Source organism: Fusarium coffeatum (assembly GCF_003316985.1).
Source record: "Fusarium coffeatum strain FIESC_28 chromosome Unknown BRIP53273_contig_302, whole genome shotgun sequence".
In the NCBI taxonomy this organism is placed as follows: domain Eukaryota; kingdom Fungi; phylum Ascomycota; class Sordariomycetes; order Hypocreales; family Nectriaceae; genus Fusarium; species Fusarium coffeatum.
Genome location: NW_022158091.1, coordinates 205568 through 222383, shown reverse-complemented (window position 1 = coordinate 222383; position 16816 = coordinate 205568). Strand labels below are relative to the sequence as shown.

Here is a 16816-nt window from a genome sequence, read left to right as displayed (position 1 = left end):
AGGCAAAAGGTAAAGCTCCAAAAGTCAGACAAAAGGCATTTTAAAACGCTGACCCAACAACCTCGCCAAATAAATAATAAACTACGGGTACCTAGCTTTGGATTATTTGGCGACCCTGCTCGAAATCTCCGATATCACCTAAGCTTCCTCCAACATCTAACCTAAATTGCGACGATCCACTGTTGTCCCATCTCATCAGGTAGCTAGCTTAGCCACGATACCTATAGCTTGCGCCTTCAGCCTTGTAGGACAGCGGATGGGCACTCTTCTCCGTCTCACATCCTTCACCATATCTTCGACTCCTTAGACCTTCCTACTTCGCCACCAAACCCCCGAAACCTTTGTATGTCTCCGCCGGAGCAATCTACATCTTCGTCCGGCCAGCCTGTCCCAGACGAGACGCTGTCTAGCAAGCCTGATGTCGAGGTAACGTCTGCTCAGCACCTTACGACAGGGAAGTCCGAGACCGCAGACAACGACGATGGCCCGAAAATAGAGGTTGATACTGGGAAGGAGGAGAATCTGATTGATTTTGGCGACCAGCCGTCCAACGTTCAGTCGCGCGAGGACAGTGCTGATGCCGCCGAGGAAGCGCCTTCAGAGACGGCCAAGGGAAAGCAAACAGCTGATGACCAGCAAGCTTCGAAGGGTCCTTCCAACACCCGCACCTCAGCAGCATCCAGAATTAAGCCTATTACGTTGCCCCCGTCGAACGATACCACGACTCAATACCTCACCGCCGAACCATCCACGTATGTTGACCCCACGCCTGCGACCCCAACAACCTCGCAGCCACCTTCGCGAACACCTTCAAATGCTGCACGCTCCCACATCTCTAGAGATGTCTCTCCCTCCAAATCGGACGCCGAATATGATGAGAGACGATACATAAGCGAAGATGAGCAGGAAGGTGGTTCTCGGTCAGAGATCCAGAGTATCATGGCACAGTTCAGCGAGTTTGGCGGCGGCCCTGGCGAGGAAGAAGTCATGAGCCCTAGGCTGGAGATTGCATCGCCTATGCTAGGACATCCCGTTCAGCATCCTCCCCGTAAATCGAGCCTTGAGCCTCTTGCGCCAACGCTATCAAATCAGCTTCAGGGTCTAAGCATTTCAACAAGTTCCCCTCCTGCTGAAACACTAAATGATTCTGCTATCGAGGATCTCGGACCACCTGTTCCTCCCAAGGACGGTGTACATGGCACGCCTCCACGGCCTAAAGTGGAACGAACCATGAGCGTTGCTTCGCCCAGTTCACCAGCGCAGTCCCATCGACCCCCTCCTCCTGAGCCCGAACCAGAACCTACTCAGGCTTTCGACTTTCATAGATTCCTGGAGCAGTTGCGAAACAAGAAAGCAGACCCTGTGGCAAGGTACCTCAAGTCATTCCTCTCGGAATTTGGCAAGCGGCAATGGATGGTCCATGAGCAGGTTAAGATCATTGGAGATTTCCTAGCTTTCATTGCTAATAAAATGGCACTGTGCGAGGTCTGGAGGGATGCTTCCGATGCCGAATTCGATAATGCTCGCGAGGGAATGGAGAAGTTGGTCATGAACAGGCTGTATACGCAGACATTTTCGCCTGCAATCCAGCCTCCCAAACCGATTCCTGGGGCCAAGCCAAAGCGAAAGGGCGGTGATGTTCCTCTTGGTCCAGGTCGACGAGGTCAGCATCAGGAAGACGTTGAAAGGGATGATATTGTTAGGCAGAAAATGAACATCTATGGCTGGGTGAGGGAAGAACATTTGGACATTCCCCCAGTTGGCGAAAGTGGACGTCGATTCTTGAAGCTGGCCCAACAAGGTCAGAAAAATTCACAATCCTCAAAGTTGACAATTATTAACTGTGTTGCAGAGCTTCTCAAAATCAAGTCATACAGGGCGCCGCGGGACAAGATCATATGTGTCTTGAACTGTTGTAAGGTGATCTTTGGTAAGGCGATCCTAGTATCTAATAGCCTGCATACTAACAACAAAAGGTTTACTAAAACATAACAAGTCTGATTCCTCAGCTGACTCCTTCATGCCCCTTCTTATCTATGTTGTTCTGCAATCAAATCCAGAGCATCTTGTATCTAATGTGCAGTATATTCTACGCTTCAGAAACCAGGAAAAGCTTGGGGGTGAAGCAGGCTATTACTTATCCTCATTGGTATGTTTTGTTGAACCAGAAAAACGGAAATAGTCTGACACTATTCTAGATGGGTGCTGTACAGTTCATTGAGAATATGGATCGAACTACGTTGACCATCACTGATGAGGAATTCGAAAGACACGTAGAAGAGGCCGTTTCGGCAATTGCTGAAAAGCATGCCCAATCACCACAAGCCACGCAGCAGCCAGTCTTCAACGAGAAGTCAGGACCTCCTCCGGGAGAGTCATCAGCTCGCCCCTCTCTTGATGGACCACGACGTTCAACATCGAACGACGACTACTCGGGCGAAGAGAAGGCTGCTATCACTGGTCTTCTCAAGACCATACAGAGACCGCTATCTAGTATAGGAAGAATGTTCTCTGACGAGCCCGGTCCGTCTCTGGGAGGTCCTAGCAGCGCACCTCGGACTCCAGCACCGCAGGAGCGCCAGAATCTTGAGGGGCCTCTCGAGCCCCAGCAGCTGCCCTCCAGGCAGGTACTCTCTGCAGAAGAGGCTGCTGCGCGACAAGCTAGCGCTGAAGCAGCGGAGGCTCAAAGGCTCTCGCGCGCGGAGCATGCAAATGTCGTTGAAACACTGGCTGGCATGTTCCCTGATCTAGACAAGGAGGTTATTAGTGATGTGGTTTACGAGAAGGAGGGCAGGTAAGTAATATGAGAGCCTATGTTGTCTGATCTTATGCTAACAGTTCTTTGCAGAGTCGGTCTGGCTGTTGATGCATGCCTCGCTCTTTCAACATGAGTCAAATGACAACGTAGCAACCAATTCGTTTTCGGCCCCTATTGTCCTTATTGATACTATAGGGACTTGATGCATCGCGGTGCGATTTTAGGTTTAGCATACATAATCCCAAGACTCTCCTCATGAGCCAGGGAAGATAGAAATACCAATATTCCTTACATTTGAACCATCAATATCATAATATGTAAAATAAGCTTCCATCCGGCAATCTTGTGAACTTTTCAAGAACAGCCCCGATCTCTGTATGCATACTACGCTGCAGCTCCAATGCCTTGACCCTGTCAATCACATTCGATCAGATCTGGTGGCAGAACCCTTACATGCTTCCGACATCGGTAGATCAGTATCAGTTCCCTATGTGTCAGATGATATAATCACTTTTTGAGCTTGTTAACTACATCATGAGAGTTTATTGTTCCATCCATGAAATACATTTCGACATTTATAATGAAAGGTAATCAATTCGCCTACATAGTGATATTTTAACCTAATCCTTCATTAGGTCTTAGAATGTCATCTTACAGACTTCCCTTTCTTCTGAGGGTAGCACCTGCTGTGCTATCATAAGACGGCCATTGATCTCAGTCATATCAGAAGCACGGCCTCAATCTGTCTGGAAGCTTTGACTCAGGCCGTTCACTTTCAACTTGTATGATCCTTGCCACTGAGTCATTGCACCAGTTAGTTGGTTCATGCGTACTGGTATTCCGGAAGCTACTTATATCTTATTTTCCCTGAAAGGATTGTCTTGAAGAGCAAACAATCAAGTCGCCATCAAATTAAACTCCCACTATGCCTCGAAAACTGGTGACAGTCCGCCACGTCTCGGCCATAACGCCCATCCCAGGCGCCAACCGCATCGAAACAGCCACCGTCGATGGCTGGACATGTGTCGTCTCTACCAACATCTTCAAGCCGGGCGACCGCGGCGTCTACTTTGAGATTGATTCTCTTCTTCCGGCCTCAGATCCGCGATTCGCCTCCTTGGCTCCGAAGATCGTCGGTGTCAACGGCCCCACTCATACACCGGACGTCCGAGTCCGGACTGTCAAGATTCGGGGCGTGTTATCGCAGGGTCTTCTCATGTCATTGGATAACTTTCCTGAGATCGTTTCGCGGTTAGACGGTGTCCCCGCTGATAAGCTCCGAGACATTGGGTTCGAGGATGTTCTCAACGTGCGCAAGTATGAAGGACCGGCCATGCCACAAGATTCAAACCTCAGCACGCCTCTACCCGACTTCCCAGAGTTTATCCCACGGACAGAGCAAGAGCGTGTACAGAACCTCCCAGATGTCTTCACCGCTCATGGGTCAGAAGTATTCCAGGAGTCGACCAAAATGGACGGGTCGTCTATGACAGTATTCTACCTCGACAAATCCAGCCCTCTGTTTCAAACACTACCTGAGGAGCTAAGAGACGTCGGCGTGGGAGTATGTTCACGAAATCGCATCCAGATAGAGAACCATCCACGAAGCCAGCCTCTTTTCTATGCCACTGCGCGAGCGCTGGGACTTCACGAAACATTAGCCAAAATTGGTCGCAACGTAGCTATCCAGGGCGAGCTATGCGGATCAAGCATTCAAAGCAACTTTGAGGGGTTTGCGAAAGGGGCGCATTCTTTCTTCCTCTTTGCAGTATATGATATTGACGAGCAACGATACCTACCACCGAAGGAAGTGCATGAAACGTGGGCACCATTGCTGGGTGTTCAGCATGTACCCGTTCATGGATATAAAGCGCTGAATGAAGTTGGGACTACAGTGGCGAATCTCGTAGCCCGTGCTGAAGGCAAGGGTGTCAACGGACGAAAGAGAGAGGGTATCGTGTTCAAGCGTGTCGATGGGTTGTTCAGCTTTAAAGCGATATCAAACTCGTATCTGCTAAAACATGGAGAGTAGACTGGACTTCAGGGCGACGTAAGGGTAGTGAGTGACCACAGTTTGCATCAACTTTACGAAGGATACCATTTTGAATGTTTGTTTGCAGAGTTAAAAGGTTCTATTGACAAAAATGAATGATGTGATGCGCTTCCGTGGTAAACAAAGTCTTTCGCTGTAAACCTTGAGTACTTCCCAACTCGTCCCCGAAAATATAAAGAAAAGATACCCAGTCCAGATGTAGAGTATCTTTTGGTTTTGTTTTGTACAACCAGCTGTAGATCCCATATAAGAGGACAGCGTAGGCATTATTTGTACAAGATTTTTTTAGACAGATTATGAAATGCGTTATGGATCTGAGTATCAACCGTTGCCAGTTGCTTAGAACCCTCTATATCCGCCTCCGTTTCCATATCCGTATGGCTGCTGAGGTTGCTGCTGATAGTAGTTCATATCCCCAGAGTCGTGGCGTCCTAGTCCTACGGGGCTAGGATCTCGTTGGCTCCAACCTGGAGGCGCGGCATTGCCCATCAAGTTCTGAGAGTCATGGTCCATGTTGGTCAGATTGCGATTTGTGGGAGGGCTTGAAGACAGGTAGTTGGGTTGGCGGTAACCTGCCTCGGTATCGTGGTACTGATCAGGAGACATGGAGTGTTGCGGGCCCTTTTCTTGAGGTGCAGGCATGGAGAACATGGAGATGTTGTTGTCCTTGCGATCGAGAAGGAGAGAGTTGCGAGCATCCAGAGGGGTGAGGGTGTCCATTTCACGCTTGGATTTTTCTGTAGATTGGGTCAGTAAATAGCTTGTATAGGGCGGCTGGTTCCAGAAAGACTTACCCATCTCCTTTCTTCGCTTGCGGTGGGGGTTCTCCTTGACGAGAACATTGATGGCGTTCCAGATGATAAGAATGACCAGGAGACCAGTCAGAGCCGACTGAATAGCGATCAGAACCACTCCGGCAATTGTCTTGCTGTCTTGTGGGATCTTGAGCTCGTGGACAAAGATCAAGATGCAAGCCACTGACAGGACGCGAACGGTTTGGATGGAAATGCCGATGACGTTGCTCGACTTCCGTTCAAAGGGTCGAGTAAAGATGAGCAGTGCGAGCATGATGGACTCCACCACTAGCTGGGCAATGGTTTGGGCAAAGCCGTGGCCATCGCCAACAGCAAGAGTGCACCCCTTTGCGAAAAGGTAAACAATGGTGGGGATGAAGATCCACCAGTACTCCTTCTTGTAGGATTCGTAGAACAGAGAGTACTTGACCCAGTACTGCTTGTCGTTGTACAATGCGTCAGCGTTACCCTCAGTGCTCCTGAGCCTCTTGACAGTGGAAAAGATCTTCCAAGTAAACCAGGCCAGAATAGCAGTAAACAGAAAAAGGGTGACACCAGCCAAGGTCTGCGCAAGCCATGAATCACCGACTGTGAACTGGAAGACACAATACAAGACCCAGATACCGTAAAGAACAAGAATCAAGTGTGTGATAGTTCGAGCAATGGATCCCCAGTAATGCTCTCGGAAACCGGCTAGAGACTGAGGGAAGTTGCCAAAAAGAGCCCAGAACTCAAGGATAGCCTTGACGAGGAGAATGCCGACGATGATGACTGCAATGATGATAGCGACAATCAGAAGAACCATCATGAATGTGTTGGATTTGGGAACACTGTATTGTTGAACGAAGGCCGAGATACCAGAAACGGATAGAGTCTGACCCTGAGCAGCAGTTGAGGCATCACCTTCTGTTGCATTATCCATTGAGGTCTCAATACCGCGGATGGCGAGGTTGGCCAGTGATTCGAAGGTGTTGAAGGCGCGCTTGACCTTGTAGGAGTGGTCCTCGGGAGTGCTGGTAGAGTTATCGGAGAAGACAAGAGTAGCATTCCTGAGGAGGTCGAAGCTGTCGTTGGTGAGATCACCTCCAGTCGAGTTACGCATGCTGTCAATCGACCGTTGGAGAGATCCCCAGGGAATCATACCCGCAGAGAAACCGAAGTTCTTGACAAAGCTGCGATACACGGGAGGGTAGTCCACGGAAAGCATACCGTTCATGGCCATGCCCTGAAACCAGCCAAGAGTTTGGGCAAAGCTAGGGCTGGGAGCACCACCAGCATTACCAGCGCCTGCAGTTCCACTCAGGGTAGATGAAGCAGCAGAAGCACCCGAGACAAGGAGAGCAGCACCAACAACACCAACAGAGACGTAAGTGACAGCTGGGACCGAAGCAGTCTTTCCATTGTTGACCCGAGTTTGGAAGCACGCGACCTGTTTGTCAGGGTCATCGATGGTCACCAGTCTGAGGGTTGCTTGAGCCGAGATATCGGGAACCTGGAATGCGATGGCAGGAACTTGGTTGGCCCATTCCGGCTTGATATCCTGGGTACCTTGAGCGGCAAAGTGTGTGTTGGGAAGTGGACAAAGCTGAGGAATGGGAGTATCGGAGCTGCAAGGGTTGATAGAGTTCTCGTAAACCTTGCGGCCGTATGCGTTTACCTCAAGAATAGCAGAAACGTTCTGCTCCTTCTCGCTGGTACCGGAGACGTCGAAGGTAACGACCTGCTTGTCATTGTCGTAGCTGATGTCAAGCTTTTCGATCTTGATGCCAGGATCGGAACCACAGTCGGTGACGCCAGATGTCCTGAGAATGCTGTCGCCCAGAACTCCAGTGACGAGAGTCGCGGCCGTCATGGCCACCTTCCAGGCGCTCCAGTTGGAGTGAAGTCGAGTCATTTTGAATGTATGTCGTGCAAGATAATACTACAGAAATACGGGAAATTCGTGGCTCGTTCGGAATTGATCGAGGATTCGGCTTCGGGAAGTTGATATCGTGATAGATTGCTGATATATCCAAGGAAAGATGGGATATCAAGTAGGAAAGATCAAGAAATAGTTGGAAAGTCGTTTATAAGAGAAGGACCTTAAGGAATGGTATCAAAGAGACGATGTATGGAAAAAAGATATGGAAGCTGATTTAGAAAGAAAAACAGGGAGTGTCTGAGATCAAGAAGATATCTCAAAGGTGGTCGGCAAGCAGTGCAAGCACGCGCACAAAAGATGGCCGAGGATCAACCTGGAAAGAATAGAAGATGAAGGGCAACGAATTGCCTTGGAACCCGTGAATGTCCAACGTGCCGGCGTTAAAGTCGTTCGTGGGTGTCGTTTCGTGAGACAAGAGTCTCTTGTTTTCGAGGACGGAAGAAGTCGTCGTTTGAGCTGAGCTCAGTCTAAGTTAGAGTTGCTTGTCTATGTGACGCTGAAATGAGAGGCTAGTAGTCGACAATGCCGCAAAGGAAGCAGCATGTCCTGTCCTTTCTTGGACAATAAAATCAAATGACAAATCGATGAGAGAGTGTGCGAGAGTTGGAAAGAATCAAAATCGAAAACGCTTATGATGTTTTACTCGAGACAAATGTAACAAATAGAGACGATGGAAGAGAGGAGGAGGAGGGAGGGAGAAAAGAGAAAGCGCAGAATAGGAATAAGATAAGCAAGAGCAATACCCAGGTTCGAAAAAAGAGGAGAAATTGCCCGAGAGGAGAAAGGATAGACGAGACGAGCAAGGAAGCCAAGGAGATGCAAGGTTTGCAGTGGATGAGAAGGGGGTGAAGAGGTTGTAGAGACGCCCGGGGCCACCTGCCTCCAGGCCTCCGGGACGGGTTATGCTGGAGAAGGAGCGAGTGAGGAACTCTGCCAGCAGACTCCAGGGCCTCACGCCTGGAGTCTCTCCAACTACGAGGTCTGCAGGGTCCCCCTTACAAGAACCCGAATGACAATTCTGAATGGATGAACCATCGAACCATCCACCAAAAAAGTCTTGGTCTTGGGTCTTGAACTTGAACCCCTGAGACGCCAAACCCCGATCCCTGACGCGTCTTCACCAGGGGGCCGAGACATGTTAGTGGTTCGCTGAAGGATGCAGGGGCCATTTACAGTGGATCGGGTATTTCCAGCGGTATCACCTCTGCCAATCATGGGCGCTAGACTAAGACCTGGCTTGTCCCTACAGGGGTTTCCCTCGCGGAAGGCTGACCAGTCACGCCAAGGCAGGCCAAGCTAAAATCAACCCCAGCTTCTTCTGAAACCAACCAACCAGGCCAGTTCCAGTCCAAAGGCCAAGGACAGGACAGGACAGGACGGAAGCATGACTTGATCGAGTGAAGAATGCGTGTCGATGTCTTTGCATTAGGTATGAAGATATCATCGCGAGTTTGTTCTGGAAAGAAACATCTTACTTTTGGGCATCAGTTTTACTCAACTGTTGACTGTCGTTGACTGAGACAATACTACTAATAATAAACTTATAGTCTTACTCCACCGTTGCAAGCCTCCTTTCTAAAGAGATTTACAGATCCATATGCCGTTCATAGTAATATCCAACTTATACACTACACAAAAATACTACTTTCGATCTATAAACCTTTTCCAAACGCTTGCTAACAAGATGAAGATCGATCTTTTCAACAACTCTGCACTAAATGGATACACAGTGGAACTACTATTACCATAATTACCTGTACCCCCAGCCAGGTCCCATGTCCAAGCTTCCATTCTCGTCCTCACTCTTCACAAGGAGCAACCCCCATCGAGTCAATAAATTAATTAACGATCCATCGCTTACTTTATTATTCGTATACTCAAATCTGCAGGTGGTACTTTGCCCAGCCTACAGAGTACATAGTACCTGGCATCATAGTCTAATACATATCATGTCCCAGGTCTGCATCTGTCCTGTTTTATGTCATGTGTCGACTAACTCACACTCTGTAACTCAGCGTCACAAGATCCAAAACTTGGCTGTGTCATAAAATCTTGTTACTGACTCAATTGGATCTTCACCACTAAAATCTCAAGTCTACAGGCGGCTTCACTCTAGCATGGAAGCACTGACTGGAGATGATCTCGCAGAAACAAGACCCCAGCGCCACCACCGTCTTGGCCGCCAACATTTAATTATCTCAGATCTTATTATTGCCATATACTCCGTAGCGTGCGTATGCACTGTATCTATACTTGTTCTGCTCTAATATTCCATACATAGAAACAAACGTCCCGATCGTTCAATACCGCCTATCAATTGTCCACAAGACCAGTCAATTGCAAATCTCGGTAATCCAATCTATCCTAGCCACCAACAGAGAATCCCTGGTCGATTGTAGTTGCCTGCTTACCTTGGGCTGGGACAGTTCCATTAAGAGGAAATTACACAGATCAACCTAGATAAAGGGTTCATGCTCATTAACAACACTAAAAGCACATAAACTTCATCTCGGAAATCTGACAAGTTTGCATCCCACGAGACCGTTGAATCAATTAAACGTTGCACTTTCAGAGTAATCAATACAAAACCCGCACTGCATTGTATACAATATCATGTCTAATTGCCGCGGTATTATTCCCCACTGCTTCGTTGTTCTGGATCCATCTTCCTCCAAGCCCCTTTTACTGCCAAAAGCTTAGCTTAACCCATCCTTGGATGGTCCCATCCGTAGTCATGTATCCCCTGCTAACAGCAGACTACTTGACCCGAGGACTCGTAATCACTTTGCACACGCGTTAGGCGGCCTCCGCTGAGCCTCTCGAATACTGTCCAAAAGAACCGGTTTGCAGTTGTGTCTTTGGTATATTTAGAAATGCCAAGGTGCAGATCAAAGAGTCTAGAAGACATTATTCCTTCATAAAAGTACCCGAAGCGCCATATCCTGCCTTTCTGGATCCCTTCTCCAAAGTCTTCACCCTAGAATCCTTCAATATCAAACGCTCCACACCGAATATCGCATCGTCCACTCGCCTCCGTAGTGGCCCCTCCAACGAAACCGCAAGGTCAGTCTATTCAACCGAGCAACAACAATATCAGAAACAAGAACAAGGCTATCGCCTGTAAAAACTCCCCAAAAAACAAATTCGTTGCCGTAAGAATCATCATAGTATCCAAACATAGTTTCCTCCTCCCCCATTTTTGCGTTCCAGATTGGTAACGGGTTCTGTTCATCCACTTTGAACTCCAACAGAATATGCGATACAGAATATCCTCACTGGAATCCAGCCATGCGTCTGTCGTTCCACATACCATTGCTGGTATTAGCATTCATATTTGGCGAGTGAGAGTAGGGAGAAATAGATCCCTGCCCGCTGAAAGGGCTTCCATTTCCGCTTGACGGGTCTGTGATCCCTTCATACACCATTGGCATTGATCCGGCGGACATGCCATGGTTCTGAAGGCCTAGAGCGTTCATGTGATTGTATGAGTCTAGTCCATTGCTGGGCATCATGAAGGCGTTGGTGTTTTGTTGGTAGCCTGCACTCGTCATATTCATGCCCTGCATCGGGGTATTGTAATTCTGATGGTTCATGGGATGCATTCCCATCTCTGCATGAGCTGATGGAAAGGTGTGGCTGACGTTACCAACGTTGCCAAACTGTTCGGCGTAGAAACCCTGCTGCTGCTGTTGTTGCTGATAAGGATCAGTTGACATGACAGGGTATGCCATCGGATTTGGACTCTGATACATATGCTGGCTTCCCTGTGGTATATGTTGTTGACCTCCCACTGGAAATTGAATAGGTGGGCCGGTCTGCTCGATAGGCGTAGGCGTAGTTAAGGGATTGCGTGGCGGAGGGTCTTGCACTGGACTGATGATAGTGTCTGCACTGAGCTCGCTGGCTTTAGCCTCTACAAGCCGGAGCACAGGCAACGATACTTGCTCCATGTGCTTGGCCAAGTGCACCGTCAGCTTCTTCCATGTAGGGAATGTCTTTCCGCAGAAGCGGCAAGGCTCATCCTGAGGCTTCTTTGTAGTCTCGTGGTGGCATTGCTCGACTTTCTGCCATGTGGGTTCAGAGCCACCAGCCTTCTTTATGGCAGCTTTGCTCTTGACCTTGGGCTCAGGGTACTTGTGTTCTCGTACGAGGTGCTGAAGGAAATTGTCCCGGCGATAACACTGGTGGTGGCAAGCTTCTACATCACATGTCCACCATTCGAGTTGCCGGTGGCCTTCGTTTTCATGACGAACCCAATCAGCTTTGCGCTTGAACATTTTTGGTCCTGGGCATTTATCCCAAGTGCACGTAAAAGGTTGCACATCCTCATGGACATGCTTAGTCCAGTCGGATGGCTTCATAAACCTCTTTTTGGCATAGCAGAGGCGGCACTCAAACTCTGCTGGGAGGTGGGTAGTCGGAGGCATCGGAATATCTTGGGGGAAGCTCTCGGTATTTATAGCACCCTCACCTAGCGATCCATCGTCCTCGTCGTTTGGAGATGAAAGGGGATCCAGCTCTCGGATGTTCTTGTTCTGATCCAGAAGGACAGCTGAGCCGTCTCGGGCCGCACACATAATACCAGAGTCGCATGCTGCCCCCAGGCCCATGTGGGTAACCTTGTTTTTGAGCAGATATTTGTATCTTTGGACCTGGTGGTAAGCGATTCGATCAACAAGGAACGTGTTGGTCGTAGCCAGACTTGGGTTCAAGTCAATGATATGTTGTTGGAAGCCTTCAAGGTTCGGAGTGATATTATCAATAACATTGGGGTTTGTTCTCATATCAGCTTCGTCGCCAAAATCGTCGTCGTCCTCCTCATCGTCATCCAAATCGACCTGCTTAGACTTAGCGAGAGCCGCCACAGGCGGTCCGCCCGTCTCCCGCTTCCACATCGACACGAGGGTCGAGTGGCTTTCCGATTGCAAACCGTTCGGTGAAGGTTTAGGGAGTTCAGATTTACTCCGGGCGCGGCGGAGGGTATTCTTGACCGAGAGACCGCCAAAGGGGCTCTTTGGGGATGTGATAGATCCGCCAGGCGTACCACTGGCACTGACCGATCCGCTCCGAGTGTGCGTGGTACCGATGGATGCAATATTACTGCCCATAGATGCGATAGCGGTGTTGATGGAAGGCGTGGGTTTCTTGCCCCAGCTACCCATGCGGTTCGGAGGCGCAAGGTGAGTGACACTATCCCCTCGCTTGGAAAGGCTATCACGCTTCGAGTCCTGGCTTCCTCTATCTTCACTACTCGGTAGACTGTCGTCATCATTGCCGCTGCTACGCGTGCGTTTAAGAAGTTGAGATGCGCTCGGGCGGCGTACCAGGCCTCGGAGGTTTTCGAGAAGACTTCCTGGCTTGCTGGATCTGCTCTCTCGGCTAGTCGAGAGCTTTTTCAAAAGACCGCCGCTTGTGCCTTGTGCCATGTCGAGGTCAGCAATACTGGGAAGGCTTCGGCGACGAGTTCCCCAAGTTGCAGCTCTTGACAAAATAGAGTCAGTGTCACGATACATTCGCTCGAACCTTTCCATGGCAGCCGCTGACGTCTCGGGCTGATTCCTTCCATGAGTGATTGAAGGGAACATCGGGGCATCGGCCCAGTTGCGGTCAGCAGCGATGATGTCGCGATCTTGCTGGTTCATCTCGCCATGGTCACGATAATAAGTCTGGCCAGGGATGAATCTGTTTTCGGTTTCGCGACCAACGGGGATTTCACTATTATTCGGATCATCTCGCTTTGAGTTCAATTCATTGATTTGGTCGCGTGAGTTATCATCTGGTTTGACTGAGAGGTCGTTGAGCTTATCGGTCAACCAGTCATCCACAAGCTCTTTACGTTCATCTTCCTTTCGATTTCTGGCAAGCTCATTAATGCTTGGCACTTCGTCCGAGGAGCGGTTGTTGGGGTCGAGACCAGCTTGGCCTGTCGATAGATTTCGCTGCCATTTGCCGGAAGAATCACGGGTTGAAGTGTTGCCTCCAGGAGATATCAAATCACCCGCCGATTCAAACCCACCACGCACGGTAGTAGGGCTATCATCAAAGCTGCGCTCAACGGCGGAGTGGACCGGAGTCTCAGTATGGGTACCCCACATGGAGACGGTAACGCGAGGACTGGTCATGGTAGAAACACCAGGTGCTGCGCCGTCTTCGCTAGACAGACAGCTACTACTCTGACTGGGTGTCAATTCAGAAGTGCGCGTATTAATTGGAGGGGGGTTAAAACGTTTCTGGATCTCTTGTGGTGAGATACAGTTGGGTAACCCAGATGGTGCAGATCCTCTGATAGCGTAGGTAAGGTCGCTCTGCGGTGGTGTAGCATGCACCGATGCTGTTTGTTCAGGCGTAAACGGATATGTGCCAGAATCGACGTCCTGATCCTTGTCTAGCATAAGGTCTTGGCCCAGAGGTTGATCCAGTCCGGTAATGTTCTGTCCTAGAAAGTTGGGAGCGCCTCCATCGGCATTGAAGTCGGTACCAAAGAACGGGTCGTCGTCAAGGTCGCTGAAGTCACTCGGTTGGTATTGACCCAGACTAGAAGTTGAGTCTGGTGTCTCAAGGTAATTGATCGGAGAAAGCGAGTCGTTATCGTTATGCGACAACGTGGGCAGCAGTTGGTTCGAACCGAAAGACGACGTTGATACTTGCTGGTCCGAGGTAGAGTAGGGCTGAGTAGAGCGGTTGTCTTTGTCATGAAGACTGGCAAGGGTTACATCAAAAGTTGAAGCCATGATTGCGATTAAGAGAGGTGGGAGGAGCGGAAGTATATATGCAGTGAGTGAGCCTCGACTGGGTGAGTTCCCAATGTCCGATCACAGGCTGGAGAACATAGCCTTCAAAGTGATAATGTGGAGGATGTGAGGTGGAGTGGATCAGCTCCGGCGCAGTAGAAACTATTCGGAACTGCAGAGAGAAACGCCGTTGAAGTCCAACGGTTCGTGGCGGCTCATAAACGTGGGTATAAAGCAGAGTCCGCCAGCAGATCAGATATGATATGAAACCGTCAAGCGACAGGATTGCAGTGTAGTATTTCTTGATCGAAGAGTTGCAAAAGGGAAAAGAGAGGAGGGGAAAAGGGCTGAAGTTGGAACGCGGCGTTGCGCGCGAAAGCGGATCAAAGAGCGCTTAGAGGCCCCTGCTAAAAAGGTACAGTACAGTACTGCTTGCCTATCCCATGTGCTTAGTTAGCCCAGGGTATCGACCCGGCAAGCAATAAAGGTTGGAACCCACAGATAGACAGATATAGAAGGCACAAGATATGATAACACCGCAGACCGTAGCACGTAGGTATGTTCTGATAGATTCGAGGTTGGGGGCAGCTCAGGCCAAGTCTCGAGCAGCAGGACGGCGGTTGCTTGTCAAAACGGATTATGGGGTGAGGATGTCACTGTAAGTCGATATGGCTCACAGGACGGCCTGCGATTGAAATGAAGACAAATGAATGCAGGGAACGTTGGCGGCCTACGGGAACAATGTGAAGTGAAGTGCAAGTGCAAGTGCAAAAGGCAAAGTCAAGGGCAGGACAGAGGCAGACTGAAGGGCAGACTTGAGAGGAGGGACTATGGCAGAACCAAATAGAGATGAGGCTTGACTTGATCAATGAGAGCCAGCGTTTTGCCTAAGAGAAATCCAGACGAAGGCGGTAAGATCGTGCGGTAGTTGGTCGGGTCGAGAACAAAACGAGGGGCGTTGTAGGCGCAGGCGTGACATACATACCGTACTGTCACTGTACTGTACATACCTCGATGGTGGTACAGCCTGTTTTCCGAATCCCCAATCTCTGATCCCCCAGTCCAGGCGCTTGTGTGATGCAACTTGTTGGAGGGTGGAGGACCGCCTTGCTGCAGGGCAGGGTTGTAAATGGACTTGGGCGGGCCGCTGGAGAAACGGGTGTTTGATGTCTATGAAGATGGGATTACCAGATGTTGCAGGACTCAATCCAGACACCAATAACCAGCCAAAGGCACTGGTATTCGTTTATCGTGCCAGGACCATCTCCACGAGGCGTTCTCAATGGGGGGCTCTGGTACCGAGGCGCATTTCGCCCAAGCCCCACGCAACAGAGAGACCCTTGTTCCAGCTCTCCATCATTTGACCACTCAGAGTTCTGGAGACGTCCCTAGGCTTTTTCCTATTTCCGACTTTGAGTATCTAGTGTGTGTAAGCGTAGCAGCACTGCCGGTCTTCGCTCGACCTCGAGGTAGGACGTCAGTCGCCTTTTTGCGAACAGTCACTGATTGTCTTGTTATGTCGTACTAGACCATACTTGGTCAGCCTTGTAGGGTTTTCTGGTCTGTTCTGTTCTGATCTGATGTCACTGCCGATCTGAGACTGGTCTCACATAGCAAGGCACAAGGCACATTTGAGCAAGACAGTTCTACCTCAACATTGGTCATTGCTGAACCATCTAAATCTCTCAACCCTTTGGTTGAAACATTGAGCTGCAGACTTCAGGCAGAAACATAGATAGCTTCATTAGAAGCTGGTAGGTTTTTCCACTTCGTCTTGAGGCTGAGACTGGAGTCGCGACATGCACAGCCTACCGGGTACCAGTGGATGCATCAGTGTGTCAGGAACTGACAACTGTCGATCACAAAGCCATCATCTTTTATGCAATAACTTCTGGGAACATAATTCTCCGTAGTATTGACAGGCTTCTGGCACCTAATGATATTCCCATATGCTGTTTATGCTGGGTCGAAGCAGGTGCCGTTTCTTTGATCCGATGAGATGACACGTGAGGGCGTTATTAGATCAGGTCTTTTAGCTTCTTTTGGCAGTGCAGCCGTCTTGTCCAGTCACCGCTGTACTGTACTGTACTGTACTTTTGATGGGATCGTATCGGAATGTGAGCAGCAGCAGCTGAAAAACGAGATGCTGAGCCAATCCCGTTGTCGATAAGATGATCCAAATGTGACGTTGTAGGAGAGCATGTACAAACAGTACTGCAGGGCAACATGCTACTGTATGTAGTATGTAACTCTGCAGCACCCATTCTCCAGTTTTCCAGGTGCTGTCCTGTCATATGCTGTGATTGGGTTCTTGATTGGGCAACCATTGCGCGACTTGTGGAGGCCGAAATCAGAATCGCGATGAGATGAGCTGTGCTGTGCTGGTCTAAGCTTAACAGCTCGCTTGTCCAAGATGAATTTTATGACCGAGTTTAGGCTTGAGGCTGTGCATGTCTTATTGAAGGGTGATAAACTCCAGAAGCTTGTTTGACGTTGTATGAAAGATATGAGTTGGGTTCAGGTCGTGGCTGTGCATTATGATATCGAACGATGCAGATT

The 16816-nt window shown here is 49.4% G+C and overlaps 4 protein-coding genes across 4 annotated transcripts; 2 read left to right on the top strand and 2 right to left on the bottom strand.

Annotated features, from left to right (window-relative positions):
• Positions 1 to 345: 345 nt before the first annotated feature.
• FIESC28_10386 (uncharacterized protein) lies at positions 346 to 2891 on the top strand (the record flags this gene model as incomplete). The annotated part of the gene is made up of 5 exons (XM_031164518.1): positions 346 to 1801; positions 1853 to 1915; positions 1977 to 2149; positions 2199 to 2794; positions 2849 to 2891. 5 exons carry the CDS (start codon positions 346 to 348, stop codon positions 2889 to 2891), a joined length of 2331 nt encoding a protein of 776 aa, XP_031011470.1.
• A 792-nt stretch (positions 2892 to 3683) lies between these two features.
• FIESC28_10385 (uncharacterized protein) lies at positions 3684 to 4790 on the top strand (the record flags this gene model as incomplete). Its single annotated transcript, XM_031164517.1, has 1 exon — positions 3684 to 4790. One exon carries the CDS (start codon positions 3684 to 3686, stop codon positions 4788 to 4790), a length of 1107 nt encoding a protein of 368 aa, XP_031011469.1.
• Positions 4791 to 5150: 360 nt separating this feature from the next.
• On the bottom strand, positions 5151 to 7499 carry FIESC28_10384 (uncharacterized protein; the record flags this gene model as incomplete). Its single annotated transcript, XM_031164516.1, has 2 exons — positions 5151 to 5548; positions 5606 to 7499. The coding sequence occupies 2 exons, from the start codon at positions 7497 to 7499 to the stop codon at positions 5151 to 5153; spliced, it is 2292 nt and encodes a 763-aa protein (XP_031011468.1).
• Positions 7500 to 10798: 3299 nt separating this feature from the next.
• Positions 10799 to 14257, bottom strand: FIESC28_10383 (uncharacterized protein; the record flags this gene model as incomplete). The annotated part of the gene is made up of 1 exon (XM_031164515.1): positions 10799 to 14257. One exon carries the CDS (start codon positions 14255 to 14257, stop codon positions 10799 to 10801), a length of 3459 nt encoding a protein of 1152 aa, XP_031011467.1.
• Between the last annotated feature and the right edge of the window lie 2559 nt (positions 14258 to 16816).